This window comes from Gopherus evgoodei, chromosome 4 (assembly GCF_007399415.2).
Source record: "Gopherus evgoodei ecotype Sinaloan lineage chromosome 4, rGopEvg1_v1.p, whole genome shotgun sequence".
NCBI lineage: Eukaryota > Metazoa > Chordata > Testudines > Testudinidae > Gopherus > Gopherus evgoodei.
In genome coordinates, this window is record NC_044325.1 from 137779556 (window position 1) to 137797024 (window position 17469).

Below are 17469 nucleotides of genomic sequence, written 5' to 3' on the forward strand. Positions count from 1 at the left end.
CCCCCGCCCCATGCACACCCACATCGAGTGCAATGGAGGACCCCCTCCCTCACATGCTCACACCCACATTGAGAACAATGGAGAACCCCTTCTCTCATGCGCTCACACCCACACTGAGTACAATGGAGAACCCTCTCCCCCACGTGCTCACACCTACACTGAATACAAAGGAGAACTCCCTCCCCCACACGCTCACACCCACACCGAGAACAATGGAGAACCCCCTCGCCCATGCACACAAACGCTTTGAGAACAATGGAGAACCCTCTCCCCCATGCCCGCACAGCCGGTGAGAACAATGGACAATCCCCTCCCCTACGTGCACACATGCACTGAGAACAATGGAGAACCCCCTCCCTCATGTGCACACACGCACTGAGAACAATGGGGAACCCCCCCATGCACACACACACATTGAGAACAATGGAAAACCCCCTCCCCCATGCCCACACCCCCATTGAGAACAATGAGGAACCCCCTTCCCCCACATGCACACACATACTGAGAACAATGGGGGCCCCCCCTCCCCCTCACGCTCCCACTGAGAACAATGCTGAGCGGTTGAGCAACCCTGGCCACCTCTGCTTTGGAGATGTGGGATGTTTTTGATGCTAAGACAAAGTCCTTTGTACCTGAAAAGCCAAGAGCGCTCGGGGGTGATGCTGTCAGCACAGCATGCGTTAGCCATCAGAAGTGCCCCCGTGGCTAACTCCTCACTGGGAGGCACACAGCACCCCTCCATGACTCCATTCAACACTGCGTCATGTCCAGGGGACTGGGACCAGCTATCAGCCTTGGAGGCCCTCCACAGGACGTGAAACCCAGCTGCGCTGCAGGCCCCACACGGTGCTCACCTTGGCAGGTCCTTTCGTTGATCAGCAGCTTGTAGCCTTTCTTACAGCTGCACTCAAAGCTGCCCACTGTGTTCCTGCAGATGTGGTCACAGCCACCATTGTTCAGCCGGCACTCATCGATATCTGGGGCAGGGAGACATAAAACGTCCCATTACACAGACTGACTGGATCCGGTGACACAAGCAAGGGGGGTGCGGTTAGAGGTGAAGGAACCAGCTGCCAAGTAAAGAAAGGACTGCCCAGCAGTTAGGGCAGTAGCCCGACAATCAGGAGACCCGAGTTCAAGTCTCTACTCCGTCACAGACGCCCTGTGTGATATCCCTGGTGCCTCGGTTCCCCATTAGAAGACTAGGGAGAACAGCGCTGACTTCTCGTGCAGAGTGTTGGCAGGCTCAATGTGGCATAGATTGAGAAACGCTCTGATATTATAGTTATAAGAGCGTCCATCTAAGTGCCTCAGCTAGATGGATATTAAAGTCAAGGGGAGTTTTGCTATTGATTTTAACGGGAGAAGGACTGGAGACTTTGATGAGCACGGCTACCAGTGATGGGACAGGATGATACGCTACAGTCAGAGGCCAGGAGGGACTCAAGACACCTGGGCTGTATTCCCAGCTCTGCGTCCTCGGGTGAATTGCTGCATCTCAGTTTCCCCAGCTGTCCAGTGGGGATTAGACTATGCGCCCAGATCACTGGCGTGGAAGGAGGATGAATGAATATCTGCAAAATGCTTGGATGTCCTTGGTGGAAAGCATCTGTTCTGACACAGATACAAAGATTCTGCACAGAGACCACTGGCAAGTGGGGCTGAGGGCTCTTGGGGAATGCATGTGTTAGAAATAGAGAGACTGGCAGAAAACAAGAAGGGGAAAAGTCACCCTCAGAAGAACAGGAGTTAGACAAAATAAGCACGCAGGTTTCGAAAACCTCCTGACTTTTAGGCAACAAGCGACACTAAACAACACACACACACACACACACACACACACACACACACACACACACACACACACACACACACACTTCCAAAGAGCTTCTATAACCTGCTAAGCGGTTGGGTTTGGTTTTGTATTCGCCAGAAAATTTACTGCTAGGAAATTACCTGTAAAACAGAAGGAGGCTGGGCTGACAAATCCCAGGTAAATGCTCAGGGCAGACCTTGCTCAAAGCTCCATTTGCATCCCTCCCCCACTTCTGTGTTGCCTTCAGCTCCACGACAACAGCTGCGGCTCTCTGGGGTTGTGGCTTTTCTTTTATTATGGTGAGTGAACTAGCCATAAAACAGCTCACAACCGTAATAAAATCCCAGACCCAGGGGATACGGCTCTGGGTTATGATGCTTTCCTGGAACTGCAGAATGGGAAAGGTGGTGTGTTCTGAACAAAAATAATGAAACCCAGAGGGGTCTGGAATCGGTCAGGCAGGTAGATGGCTTTCAGCAGGATGGTTCTTTCCTTTCAACTACGGTCAAGGACCCCAAGCTGCCAAAAGACAGAATGCAGGCACCTTCCATTTCTGGAGCTTCACCTTCTCTCCTGGAGGCTGGCCGAGTCAAGGGTCTCCCGTTGAAGGGACAGCATGCAGTGCGGTTGTGTCTGGAACCCCAAGCTCGTATGTGCATGAGTGTGCGTGTGACCGGATCTGTCTCTTTCACTCACAAACATTATGCACATGTGTTGGTGTTACCTCTAATTCTTCCAAATGTTCCTCCTTTTCTTTAAAATAACGTAGGGAATTTGCTGCTAATTTAAAATATGATTCATTGATGGCCGTTTGGCCAGCATTTCTCTTCAAGTACAGCCCCAGCAAGCACGGAGACTTCTATTTGTTCCTACAATTCATTTTGTAGGTCCAAATTTCACAGGTGAAAGTTGTGTCAAGAAACAAGAAACACAGCTGAAAACAGACCCAGACAGCCCATGCAAGGCAGCCATCCGCACGTTAACTCTGCTGTACTAAGGGTGTGCACGGGTTATTATTCAGTAATACCACACGAATAGCATACATACCTCTAGATCTGCCATCCAGGAACCTCAAAACACTGCACAAACATTATGTCCACTCTGACTTTGGGATAACGGGTCAATTTCCTTGGCACCCACACATTATGAATCAACCATGACCACTGGCAAGAATATGATTCAACGTTGCAAAGAGTGAAGTTAGCCTCTCAACACCCTGACACAGGGCCGTGTTATCCCGTTTTAGAGATGAGACATCAAACAGGGAGACAGTGTGTGACTTGCCCAGGAAGTCTGTAGCAGAGCTAGGAGCAGAATCCAGATTCCCCAGCTCCCAGTCTTCTGGTTTCATCACAAGATCAGCCTTCCCCACAGTCCCCCCTTGGATGTTTCAACCCCATTTCACAGGGAAGGGAGCCGAGGCAGAGAGGTTCAGGAGGTGCTGAAGGTGAAGGAGTGAGTCACTGGGGTTGGCATACAGAAGTTCTGGCACTGAGAACCCTGCTCTAACTGCTAGCCCACCACAGTGTTTGTGCTGCCAGGCTGCATAACTGAAGCCAGACCGAACTTTCCCCCGCCTCTGGATTTCACAGGGAACGGGGTTGACACAAAGCAGCTACAATTCCCGGCTCAAAAGGAATCGGAACAACAGGGAAGCTGTTCCCAGGCAGAGCTGGGGGGGAGCATCTGGGAAGTGGGATTTTAATGCCTCTGAACGACGGAAGTTCCAAAAGGCACCCCAGGGGACAGGGTGCAGTCCGCCTCGCCAGCGATCCCAGGTACGGTGCACCTTCCCAGGTAAGCTCAGGGAGCAGGGACAGTTCGGCTGGGAAACACAGCTCCCTTCCTTTGTAGGTGAACTGGTTTCCCAACGACAGGGTTCAGAGCAGCAGGTGTGTTAGTCTGTATCCGCAAAAAGAAGAGGAGTACTTGTGGCACCTTAGAGACTGAAAAAGAGCGTTTCATCTCCCATAGTCTGATGTACAGTCTGGGTAGAGGCCTCTGTGCTGGTTGGTAGTCAGCCCTCATCCTCAGGCCTAACCACATTGGCCTGTTGGAGGGCAGGGGAGGAGAGGAGAGCACCTCATGTTGTCAAGGGGGCCAGGTGCTTAGGCGCCAGATGATGCAGGTAAGTGCTTTTGTCCACAAAGTGCCTAAGCAGGTTAGGTGCTTAACTCCCAGACAAGTCGATGGGACTTCAGTGTCTAATGCACTTAGGCACTTTTGTAAATCCCACTCAACGCCCATCTGCATCGTTAGGCACCTAAATCCCTTTGTACACCTTGCCCAAACTCTTTGGAGTCTCCTGAGATGCTCAAGCCCCAGCCTGTCAACCTATGTGCACACCACAGTGCTCATCACTATAGTATCTAGGCACAGATCTCCGGTGTAACACCCATCACCACAGGACCTCAGTATAGATCTACCTCAAACACGGGGTCTAGCACGCAGCACCCAGAGGTCACCATCCCCACGTACGAGGAAGACTTAGTACAAGGGTCCACATCCACCAAGAATTCTGCTCTTAAAAACCAGCGCTCTGCTTGGCCCACGAAGCCTCCAGAGACACCAGCGAGATGGCAGTGAGGACAGACCTAGGCTCTCTTATGGCACAGCAATGCTCTTCTGCATGGGATTTAATCCTTACTGAACCATTGCACATCAGATTGCGGTGGGGCTGATGGGGGAGAGAGAGGGACTGGGGGGGGCAGAGAGGAAGATGGGGTCTTATCGCTAAAAGCAGGAACCATAGCTCCCCAGGGAGACATATGCAGCTGTCTCATCCGTTCCACGGCCACTGAAACGTTTCTCCGTGCACGGCAGGAGGTTGTGTATGAGGGGATCTGGATACGAGGGGGTTGCAGCTGAGGAGTGATGGGTGCAGGAAGTGTGTGGGGAACGGAACTAACAGCTGAGCCCAGCGCAGGATAGGAGCCACCAGCTGGGTCTTCCCCAGTTCTGCCTCCTGCCCCACAGTGATTTACCTCTTTGCCGGCTGCCCTGGTAGGGTTACCAGATGTCCTGATTTTATAAGGACAGTCCCGATTTTGGGGTCTTTTTCTTATATAAGCTCCTATTACCCCACCCCCACCCCCATCCCGATTTTTCACACTTGCTGTCTCGTCACCCTATGCCCTGGGCACCCAAAACATACTGCTGGGGAGGGTCACATGACCGCTTTTGTGACTTCCCTTTGTTACCCCATCAGAAAGTCATTTTTCTGCAGGGAAGCAAAGAAATCTGTGGGAGATATAAATTCTGCACATGCGCAGTGGCGCAGAATTCTCCCAGGAGTAAAAGTTGCTCCCAGCAGAGAATAATCCCCCAACAGGAGAGCTGCTGCTTTCACACTCCCGCATGTAAAATGGGCTCAAAGCTGCCAGGGCCTCGCTCGCTGGTCTCTTACCTTTGCAAGTTTTCCTGTCTGGCTGCAGCATGAAGCCCATTGGGCAGCTGCAGTGCACACCCGTGGCTGCGTCGTGGCACTTGCTGTCACAACCCCCGTTGTTCACGGCACAGGTCTCTGCATGGGGGGGAAAAGAGAGAGGTTAGCAATAAATGCTTTTAAAGGATGTCCACTCAAGAAGTGAGGTGTAAACATGCTGCTAAGGTGGCTTCATGCTGGGTTCATGTTTGAGATCCCAAGTGAAATATCTACACTGCTATCTTTAGCAGGCTAGTATGAATCTCACTACTCGGGCTGGGCAGCCTGGTCCCCCAGCTGCAGTTAGACATACCCAAACAGGCCAGATTTCCAGAAAGAGCTGAATGCCCTCTGCAAATCCAGCCCCTTTTTTGGGCATCCCTTTTGAAAGTCTAGTCACATGGCTCAGTGGCGGTCTGAATGTAATGACAGAGCAACAAAACCCAGGGCAGGGCTTTCTACAAGAGAAGAGGATGCCTACCTGTGCTTAGGGAGCAGAGAGTAAATCTTCTCTGACTCACCAGTAGAGCAACCAATCATTAATAGTGACACCATCTCACACACACACACACACACACACACACACACACACACACACACACACACACACACACACACACACACACACACACACACACATTCAGAACTTGCAGGATCTTTTCTCTCTGTATTAGTTTTAACCTCCCTTTGGAAGGAAACATGGAGTTTGGCTTTTTCATCTAGAAAGCACTGATTCTTTGCCTGAGGGTTTCTCAAGAAAGCCGGGGAATGGTGGGAGAGACACACACATCTGTTTGTGCACCAACATCACACATGTCGATCACACAGGGCCTGCTAAGTGACCTACTGCTGAGGGGCCGACAAAGGAACCAGGAGACTGCAAAACTTTAGAGTAGGTCCTACATAAACACTGAACAGCTGTTGCCACTGGTTGTCTTTAATGTCTCAGCAACAGAATCGTTTAATAGATGCTCAGGTTCTGGAGGACAACTGCTACTAGCTTAAATTAAAACACTCTTGTAGAAATTTTAAGGCAGGTCAAATGTGGAGTGTAAATCTACTTGGCAGCATCCCACTTGAGCACAGCCTTCCTAATGATTTGCATTTCTATCGTGCCTTTCTTCAGAGGATTTCAAGTCATTTGACAACATTCGAGAGCCTTCCCCACATCCTGAGGGGTGCACTGGCATTATCATCCTGGTTATAGTAACTAATCCCAGGTCTTCTGGTGTGTCGATGGCAGAGCAGGAAAAAGAACCAGGAGTCCAGGTGCCCAGTCCCCCACTCTACCCCCTAGATAACCCTCTCTCCTTCAAAGAATCTGCTCATTAATAACATCAGAATATCTTGGTTGAAGTGTGGCAGACAGGAAAGGGCAACTGGTCTGTTCTATCAGGAGACGATTTCTCTATTAAAACAACGTGTCAGGCAGTAACACAGGTAAAAGCCAGAGCGGCCGCTCAGGAATGTTTGGAGATGGATCTTGAGATGAGATTGAGGCACAGCAGTTTGCTGGCAGGTTTCAGGGGAGCATATGTGAGCCAGTTAAATCCCTGTAGGAGGCCACCTCTCACTCCCAGGCACTGGGAAAGTGGAGTTTGTTTGTGACTGGAAGAGGTTCTGGCTTCCCAAAGGAGCAGGCTGCTCTGGTCCCCATCCAGCAAGGAACTTACGCATGTGCCTGTCTTTAAGCATGTGACAAGTTCCACGGGGCTCCTCAGGTGCTTAAAGCTAGGCACAGGGAGTGGTGAAATAAAATGTTTGCAAACCCTAACGCTAGTAGAAATGGTTTTTCCCTTTAAAGAAAATTATAATTCAAGGAAAATAGAGTTCTGGGGATGATTTCACAATGCCGAGTCAGTGTTTTCAACCCACACATCACAGCGCTGGGCTAGAGGGGGGAACAAGAAGTGAATCTAACTAGAAACATGGGGTCAGATTTACAAGTGCTCAGCAGAGAATAATTATCAAAAATGCCTAAGCCCCATTTTCAAACGTGACTTTGAAGTTAAATCCTCAAAGGTATTTAGATGCTAACTCCCATTGAAATCAATGGGATTTAGCTTCCTCAATTAGGTAGACATACTTGAAAATGTTACCTGGCATTCATCATCAGATTTTCAAAAGCCCTCAGGCTCCCACCATGGCACTGCTGCACAGATTTTCAGAAAAGCCCATCACCTGTGTGCTGGGCTCTTCTGAAATTTGGAATAGATTCGGCCACCCTTACCCATGCTCAGCAGCATCTTGCTTCATGAATAGTTCCCTGGCAGAGTAAACAGAGGTATGGACAGTGGGATTGGCTCCATGAAATGAAAATGGCAAATCTATTTGCACTGTCCAAGCTGAATGAAGCTTTGCAAAATAAAATCACACTGCAGTAATGGCAAAGGGCACATTCGATTTTTTACAATGTTAATTACTTCCTGTCATCAAACTCAGCCATTGCTGTTACAACAGGAAGAGGCATTATTTTAAATGCAACATTTTCATCTTGCACAATGTCCCTGTGAAACCAAATCTTTTGTTTTTTGTACTAACCACTAGAACATTGCTTTGAATTCATTAATGAAGACCAATAGTTTCCCTTCCAGAACATCAGCTACTTGGACGACCGAGACATTTGGGCTCAAGGAACCTAATGTGCTAACCCGCTGAAGAAAGTCTTTGGAAAAGAGCAAATTCCAGGTTGTCTCTCTTTGCGGGAACCACATGAAGTGTAATTGACTGAAATGCCTAACCCCTGTCTGCTGTGCTGGGGATTTGGGATTATTATTCTGTGAATGTCCTGCTGCTGCTATTTTTATGCTCTCATCACAAGAGAACAAAGGGACCATTCTGTGAAATTAATGGCCAGTAGAATTACAAAATGTAATGCTAAGGACATATTTCTTCACCTATCTATGTAACCAGATGCTTACATAGCATGCAGCCAACCACCGAAACTCCCCTCTGCAGGAAAACAGATAGCCTAATACTAGGGCTGGATAACTTTATGACCATTACGGACAACTGCAGCTATGCAAGAGCTGGAGGTGAGCAAATGACATGTCTCATGCCATGATTGTCACAGTGGTCAGAGCTGGCTTTGAGTCGGTTTCCTGAGCAGGGAGGTAGGGGTTATTGGGTTCTAGACCCACAAAGCCTTTTTGCTCAGCGGAGGAATAGTGCGACCGTAAAGGACTAAGACATCAGGGTGACCGTCCTTGAGAGGAGCAGAGAAAACATACTGCATGACAACATTTGATAGAGGTGGAGGACGTTTCTCTCTCTAGTGGCTGCCTCAGGGCTCTTGGTCCATCCCCCTCATCAAAGTGATTAGTCAACCTCCCTAGAACCTTTCTGTGCAGAACCGAGAGCATCAGGTTGCATTACAGTAGAAGCTAGAGGCCTCAACCAAGGTCAGAGCCCCATTGTACTAGGTGCCGTACATGCACACAGTCAGACACCATCACAGCCCCAAAGAGCGTACGCCGTAAACAGACAAATGGCTGGAAGGGAAACTGAGGCACAGATTAATACAAGCTCACCTAGCAAATCCATGGTCAAACGAGGACTAGAACACACCTCTCCTGATTTCCAGCCTAGTACCCAATCTACTAGGGCATGCTGCCTCCAGACCCACCCAGAGCATCTCTTATTATGAGGCAGCACAAACACTGGCAGCAAGGGGACCTGCACAGAATAATTCCAAGTCCTCATCCCTAGAGCGAGTGGCTAGATGGACAATTACTCTCCATGTAATTGTCCATATCTGAATCCTTGATGCTCTGTGTTAACACGGAGGAAGGCAAGAACCTAGTCAGCCAGACTGAGCTATTGGGATAGTTGCAGTGGTGCATGCAAGAAGATAGATCCTTCAGCTGGAGTAAACAGGTCTAGCTCCACGGATTTCAATGGAGTTACACCTATTTACACCAGATAAGAACCTGGGCCCATCACTGAAAGACAAGAGCCTAGATACCTTTGAGGATCTGGGCCTGGACCCTTGTGGAGACAGGCAAAGCTGCTACACACCAGGACTGGCACTGGTGCCACTTTCCCGGTGTCAAGTTCCACCAGTGCAAAGGGAAGCTTTGCCTATCTGTGGTTTAGCACCGGTGCAGCTGGCAGTAATCAGGGAAAATCTCCTGGGTAGACAAAGGGCAACATTTTCAAAGGTGCTTAAGTGATTTACGAACCAAAGTCCCATTGACTTTCAAATGGCCTTGGAAATCAAGACTCCAGCTCCTAAAACACCCAAAGCCCAATTATAGCCTGGGTTCACCCCTGCCTGTCTCAGGCCTCTGGAGACAGTAATTTGCTTGCAGTGTGGGGTGGGATCCACTGTTCTGCGGTGGTATCAGACCTGGGTGGCTGAGAGAATGTGGCTCTCCAGGCCTGGAGTGTGTTAACATGACTCACCCGAACCACACAGGGTTTTGGCAAGTGCCGGCTGAATCACTGGGGGAGGAAAGACACAAGAGCGGCCTCCCCCCAGAAAGCCGGTGTCTCACTTCCTGACCATGACACAGCAGCTGGAGCAGGCTGCAATCAGCACAGCTCACCAACAAACAAAAAGAGCCTTATGCATTAAAACAACAACTCAGATACCAGCCCCGACATTACCTTTCCCCTCTGCTCCACGGGATCCAGGCAGCCAACAACTGCTCCTTACCCTCTTTTCTTACGCCCGGCTGCACCCCTGCTCCCCATTGCACTGACCTTTGGAACTATCGGGGCAAGGAAACCATGATAACCCTGGGTTCTTTTCCTGCATTCCCTGGGCCAGCATGTACATTTGACATGCTTCCCCCAAGGGATCCCAAGAGTCTTTTTTTAAGAAGGGTGTTCTTTCAATGATAAACAACAACAAACAAACATCTAGATTATAAAAATGCATAGATTTGAAAGCTAGAAGGGACCATGGTGATCAACATATATGGATCATTTACCCCCTACTGCAACGCGGCCACCTCTGAGTGGAACATGGCATCTTGTTAACAGTGTAAAGCAACACTGCACAACAGTTTAGGATGGGAAGTGAAGAAGACTGTTGTATCCAAATAAAACTTTGAGGCAGTGTGGATGTTTAGGGAGGATGATGGGGTTAACATCCATACTCTTCAAGTGCCATGAAACCTTTACTAACTGCAAGTGCTTTTATGTCTCATCTGAAATCAGTTTCCAAACCTGCTTTCAGGACATATGTCTGTTTCAGAAGGGAAGGTTTCAAGAAACTCATACCCCAGCAGAAGTTACTCTTCGACCTCTGAGTGGACTATGTTGAGATTTCAGTTCGAAATCAAAGACTCTTTGAAAGAAAACCAGACTACCAATATTAAAGAGGCCTCGTCAAGTCAAATTTGTCTTCAGAGCTAAGTTTTGTAAAAATAAGCTTTGACAAGAACAAAGACCAAGAGAAAATTCTCCAGCATGTCATGATACGCTGTGCCTTGCAATTGAAAAGATGTTGCTTTTAAACAAAACAAAAAAGAAAACAAACACAAACTCTCCTCTGTTGTGTAGGCAACCAATACCTTTCAGCCTTGTGCTAATGTTTGCTCACAATCCTCCTTTCATATTGGTGTAATTCCACTGACTTCTAATTTACACCCATGTAAGGAAAAACAGAATCTGCCCTAGGGCATGTGAAATTGACCAACAGTTATGAACACAAATTAAACTAATTACTCAGTTTTCATAATCTGAGCTGAAGAAAATGCTTAAAGTGAGCCACAAGAGGGGCGCAGAGTACATGAGATTTTCAAAATTCTGTCACTTTTAAACATCTGCATTGTTTTCTGTAAGGCTACGTCTACACTACAGCATAAAATCGAAATTACTAAAACCGGTTTTATAAAACTGATATTATAAAATCGATTTTATGCGTCCACACTAGGGCACATTAATTCGGTGATGTGCGTCCATGGTCCTAGGCTACCATCGATTTCCGGAGCGGTGCACTCTGGGTAGCTACATTAAAGGAATGAGACCAATAACTTCGATTTCCGTCCACACTAACCCTAAATCGATATAGTAATATATCCTCCTCTCGTTGGGGAGGAGTACAGAAATCGATTTTAAGAGCCCTTAAAATCGATTTAAAGTGCCTTGTAGTGTGGACGGGTACAGAGTTAAATCGATTTAACACTGTTTAAATCGATTTAACTGTGTAGTGTGGACCAGGCCTAAAATAGGTTAGGAACTTTACTTGTTGGGTATTATTATTTTTTAGTAGGTGGGGCTTGATTTTCTTTACTTTGCATCTTACAGTCATTTACCGTCATGCAACGTGAGTGCAAGGTGGGGTAAAGTGTTGCTATTCTGATCTGGTAGCATTTCACACCTACTCTGCAAAGAGGTAAATAACAACACAAAGTTCACAGCAATGGAAAATCGGGCCCATGGTCTTTAACCTCAGCTGGTCCCTTTAAAGTCCTTGGTTTATAGCCTTTTAACACAGTATCATGCTTTCCGTGCATCTTGTGTCTGCCTGCATTTTTACTGCACACTCCTAATAATGTTGCCATATAAATTTGGCTCATACGGAACTGAAAGGTTAATTCCCTGCAGCACACGCCGAGGACCAGGAAAAAAAAAAAAGGGACCGATTCTGAGACTTACATTGAGGTGTTTCCGTTGAATTCAAAGGAACTATACTTGATTTGCACCAGGGAGAGTGAGAACAGAATCGGGCCACCATCTTAGAAGCCACGCTGCTGTCCTTGATTTCTCATCTGCCTTAAATAAATGGAGGTCAAGGGGTTTTGTGTTTATACCCTCGTTATCAGGGACTGTTTTAATTAATGCCTACTGAGCCCATTACAATGTATCTGGGCACTGTACAAAAGTGAAACCAACCACAACTAAAATATCACAGAGCTGGGCCCAGCGGCTAAGAGAGAAGTAGCCGCACTCTGCCAAATGAAAGCATCCAAGGAGGAACAAAATAATTCTTCAAAAACCTTAAAAGGAAGAGCGGGCAAGAAAGGATATTAGGCCTGGCCATGTCTATGCAGATCCATGATGATTCCAGCCAGAAGAGACTAGATGCACTGGTGCAAACCCTCTGTGCAGATAGGCAAAGTTGCTATTGGCACTGATGGAGGTTAGCCCTGCTTGAAATTGGAATAAGCCACACTTTGTACAAGTGCATCTTACGGAGAGGCAGTGTAGCTTAGTGGAGAGTGCAATGGACTAGATTTCAGGGGACCTGGGTTCTATTTCCAGTTCCTCTGCTGTGCAACATTGGACAAGTCATTTACCCTCCCCGTGCCTCAGTTTACCTATCAGTAAAATGGAAATAATGGTACTGACCTCCTTTCTAAAGCACTATAAGATCTGTGGGTGAAAAGGGCTAAATAAGAGCTAGGTAGTGTTATTATTATTATGGCTGCCTTCCCTGTCCATACTATGAGTCTGTACCAGTGTAGATAAGCCCTTGGCCAGTCAAGATGAACCGACTGTTACCTGCCTTGAAACCTGATGCTGAAGGATTTAATCCTGCGACTTTCATCCAATGAGCCATTGGATAATCTGAACCGATTGCTATTGCTGTACTGCTGAGATACAGTAACCACAGAGAGCGTTTAATCCAGCCTGTCTAAGGCGAGAATCACGTTACTGAAAACTTCTTAATGTCGGATCAGGGTAGGGTGCTGCCCTGGCTACCAAGCCAGGAGGTGCCACGGAGGCAGCAGGTTCCACAGCAAGAGAAAGTCCTTTGCCTCACATCACAAGGATCTTTCTGGGTGATCTAAGGGTAGTGCTGAGCTGATGGGATTTACAGGCAGACCTATTGAAGCCTGCCTGGGAGTAAAGGCAGATCACTGGGATGCAAGGAAATATGTGATGCAATGCAAGGTGGTCAAAAAATTGGGGTAATGCTCTGCAGAGCCTCCCCTCAAAAGCAGCATTTGCTGTTCTAATCACATCCCTCCAAAGACAAACCTTCACGACGGCAGTTTGTGTAACTGCAACTATTACGCCAAAATTACAACCTACAAAATGAACAACAAATCTCCATAACCAAACCACCAAGGCCCTGGGACACGCTTTGAAAGGCCAGCAGGCAGTGTTCTCTAGCGCTCAGAACAAGGGAAGGGCATGATTTTCAGAGGTGCTGAGCACCCACAACTCTACTGGTGCTCAGCACCTCGAAAAATAAGGCTTGGGGATTCCTGGGTTCTAGCCTTGGGCGAGTCAGTTCACCTGGAATGTGCCTTGGTTTCTCCACCTGTAAAGTGGGGCTATTATATACCTTTCTAATGTGTTTTGAGGTCTTCAGATGAAAGGTGCTAAGTGAAAAATATCCTATGTAAAAATTCGGAGGGGCCAATTAAAGCTGCCAAACCCAATGAGAAGCTGCCATAACATTGTGTTTCCCCTTGTGCCTATGTCTGGGGAGCTGTTTCCTTAGTTTCAAGGACTTGTCTAACACACACAGCCAAATTTTCAAACAGCTACCTCTATTGTACCCACAGTATTTGCACATGTGTCTAGGTTTGCACGCTTCAAACTTGTGCTTTGGTGCACAAGCAGACAGGGAGTCTGCACGTGCGAAAACTGTGTGTATGAACACCAGTTTGCACAAGCGAAACAATGGTTTTCGGGGGGAAATTCAGGGGACTGGCTGGAAAAAAATCTGAGCTTTTGCTTTATTTCACAGGTGGTTAATGAACTGAATCCTGGTGACTGTTAGCCACATTTGCGGTGCTTGTGTCACAGCAAACACCTAGTGTGGGCAAACCGTTAGGGGAACTTTTATCTGCTCGATCCTGGGCCAACCAGATCTTTTGTGATTGGAAGCAAACTCCTTTTACAGACACTGGGAGGTTTGGACATTGACAACTCAACAACTCACTGCAACAAACGCACCTTCCCGGTTGTAAGGGGAGAGCGGGGGAGAGAGAAAATGGGAAAAGGATGGTGGGAAGAGGACACCCTGCAGCTTGGTGTCACTGGCCCAGGAAGCAGAGCATGGGGGAAGAAGAGTGGTCCACGGGGAGTGCACATAGCGAGAATGTTCCCCAGAGTCAAAACCAGAAGCAAAGCCAATCAATGTACAGAAGAGCATTAACATTTACCAAGTGGAGGATGAAATATAGGACAGAACAGGCGCCCCAGGCTCCCAGTTAACATCTGGACAGGGATCAAAGCTGCGCCTGGCTGGAGGAACTCTCTGTTTGTAAGAGGAGAGGGAGCTGGCCATCACTGATGCACTATCCCCTTTCAGCAAACCAAGTGGGAAAAGACATCTGGCCCTGTCCTCCAAACAGCTAAACCCTTTGGAACCCATGACCAGTTAGAATGCAGAGGGGACCCTCACCTACTGCAGAAGCTGCCCAGTATGCTGGCCCTGGGAGAGACCCCAGCGGCTTTGTGTTTCCTTCCTTCCTTCCTTCCTGCAAAGTCCTATTTGTATATTGGCTGCCTCAAACTGACACCAGCCATTCCCTCAATTCCCACTGTAGAGGGGAAGGCAGCTTCAGAGAAAGCTCTTTCCAGACAGACTCTCGGCATCACTCTCCCTGACTGACATCCAAGCTCACAGCCAGTTCAGCAAAACAGCATCATGGGCAAAAGTAAGAGACACTCTGGGGACTTGACCTAGCTACCACTGACCCTTCAGCTCAAGTTACATCATTGCCTAGAAAGCCGGAGACTTGGATTTTGGTCCTGGCACTGACCTTCCACATGCAGCAAACTCCTTTCTTCTCTGGGCTGGGACAGTCTCCTCATAAAGGAGGTACGTGGCATCTCAGTTAACTACAGGATCACTCTATCACCTTTCCACACTTAAATCAAAGCCACGCTGGAGTCCATCACTTGCCCACTGGCTAGGCCAGGCCTACAGTGGGGATCACAACTAGAGCGGAGGGAATCACTGGTTTTCCAGACTGGGAGCCAAAAAAACAAAAAAAATCAGAAAAAAATTTCATTTTGGGTCGAAACTGACATTTTTCAGTTGTTCTCACCAAAACAAAATACCAATATAAAAAATAAATTGTTTGGTATCAAACAAAACAATTTTTTTTGTTTGCTTTGCTTTTTGCATTATGTTTATTACCCTTTTAATTAAAAAACAAAAACAAAATCTAGCTACATTTCTAAACACAACATCATTTCAAAATGAAAAGTCAAAAGGTTTCATTCTGAAAGTCTCAAATGTCATTTTGAATTTTTCAAACTTTTTGTTTTTCATTTACTTCTTATTCAGCCAAATCTATTTGCTGAATTTGACCTGAATTGGCAAATAGTTTCAGTTGCCCTGAAACTGCATTTTTGGGCAAACAAATTATTAGAGTGAAAAATTTTGCCCACATCTATTTTGAACAGTTGGAGACCATAATTCCCACAATACAATGCTCCATTTTGACCAGGGCAGCTAGGCACATTGCATGCTGGAACTGGTAGCTGCAGCTCTGCACTAAGAGACAAGAGAAACCATGATCTGCTCCATTGCCTGGAAATTGAAGAGAGGACCTTAGGTTGCTGAGATGGGCAAAGTTTCAGTGCCCCTCCTACAGACACTAATTCTCAGTTTGAAAGCCGGTTACGTCTTCTGACAGCAGCACTGGCCATATGCACAAGCAAAGCAGGTAGCTGTTCAGAGCCCCACATCCTGCACAAGGTCTGCTCCTTGTCGGATGGCCCTGTCTCTCTCTCTCTTTCTCCAGTAGCAGAGACAACTCACGGCCAGATCCCAGGCTGGCCTTGCTGCAGCGGGTTTAGAAGTAGGAATGGCGGGGGAGGTTAGTAAGCATCAGAGATGAAAAGTGCATCATTAATGACCCCTGAGCCACATGCGCTAGGGCGGGAAGTGTGGCATGCAGTTAGGTGGATGGCTCAGGCCCCATGCCCGGTTTTTATCCCAAGACAAGATGCATCTACGGTTAGAACTCCTCGAAGAGATAGAGAGAGAACAAAAATATTTACCATTAGAAAACGTCTGGGGGGTAACGTGTTGCTGGAGGTGCCTCTCCCCTGTTTAACATTATAAAAAAGTGATTTAGAAACAGTGTCCAGCAAGAAGCCTACCTTTTAAAAATTTCAGTTATTTCTTATTCTCTGCCTCTCCGATTTGCAAAGATTTCTTCCCTTTCCCCCACCCCAATGAGCCTGGCACAGAGGCCTGAGCTTGTATCAGCAAACCACTCCGTCACCCGGTCCATCACAACCCATAGCAGACTGCTGGGGCGGTCCCCTCCCACATCCTCTGATACAAAGAGGCAGAATTCTCATGCTACAGGCTGGGGGTGAGAGGATGAAAGACCAAGAGTTGCAAAGAGAAGTAGCGTTAGTTGGTTAGTATTGAATGTCTCCCCTCGTTTGGTTTGATGCTATTGCAGACTAGCTCTTCACTATCTGGGCAGCAGAGTGTCACCCACACAAATTTAGCAGGGGACATGTAAGGGGTTGTGAGCTACAGCAGGCATATGCGATGGGTGCAAGGGAGTCTAAGCGTAAGGGCAACGAGGATCTGGGACCATACGGTCTTGTCTGTATGAGAAAAGGTGCACTGGTCTGATTTAAAAATCCACATAGTTAAACTGGTGCAGACCTCCTAATGGAGAGGCACTTAAATCAGTTTAGCTTAATCCAGTGATGTACCAAACTAAACCAATTTCAGCAAGGGTTAAATGGGCTTAAGTATGTCTTTGTTAGGTCGTTCACTCATTTAACTAGATCAGTTTCCAATCCATTTAACTGCAGGTTTCTGGCTAAAGGCAAGGGCTAAGGCAGTCAGTGTTATGGACACACTAAGGCCATGTCTACATCTAAAATTTTGCAGCGCTGGTTGTTACAGCTGTATTAGTACAGCTGTATAGGGCCAGCGCTGCAGAGTGGCCACACTTACAGCAACCAGCGCTGCAAGTGGTGTTAGATGTGGCCACACTGCAGCGCTGTTGGGCGGCTTCAAGGGGGGTTCGGGGAACGCGAGAGCAAACCGGGAAAGGAGACCAGCTTCGCCGCAGTTTGCTCTCGCGTTCCCCGAACCACCCTGCAAACCGCAGGGAAGGAGACCTGCTTGTTCGGGGAACGCGAGAGCAAACCGCGGCGAAGCTGGTCTCCTTTCCCGGTTTGCTCTCTCGTTCCCCGAACCCCCGAGCAAGCAGGTCTCCTTCCCTGCGGTTTGCAGGGTGGTTCGGGGAACGCGAGAGCAAACCGCGGCGAAGCTGGTCTCCTTTCCCGGTTTGCTCTCGCGTTCCCTGAACCACCCTGCAAACCGCAGGGAAGGAGACCT

The 17469-nt window shown here is 47.8% G+C and overlaps 1 protein-coding gene across 6 annotated transcripts in view; it reads right to left on the reverse strand.

The window, feature by feature from the left end:
- SCUBE3 (signal peptide, CUB domain and EGF like domain containing 3) overlaps window positions 1-17469 on the reverse strand; it is a 103469-nt gene that overhangs the window by 25609 nt on the left and 60391 nt on the right. For 4 of the 6 annotated variants that reach the window (XM_030561304.1, XM_030561303.1, XM_030561307.1 and 1 more), the window contains exons 7-9: window positions 16161-16208; window positions 5223-5339; window positions 855-977 (exon numbers count right to left, since the gene is read on the reverse strand). In XM_030561304.1, coding sequence (XP_030417164.1) covers window positions 855-977; window positions 5223-5339; window positions 16161-16208 — 288 coding nt within the window. The remainder of the gene's footprint in view (window positions 1-854; window positions 978-5222; window positions 5340-16160; window positions 16209-17469) is intronic. The other 2 variants (XM_030561306.1, XM_030561305.1) reach the window with 1 other exon arrangement.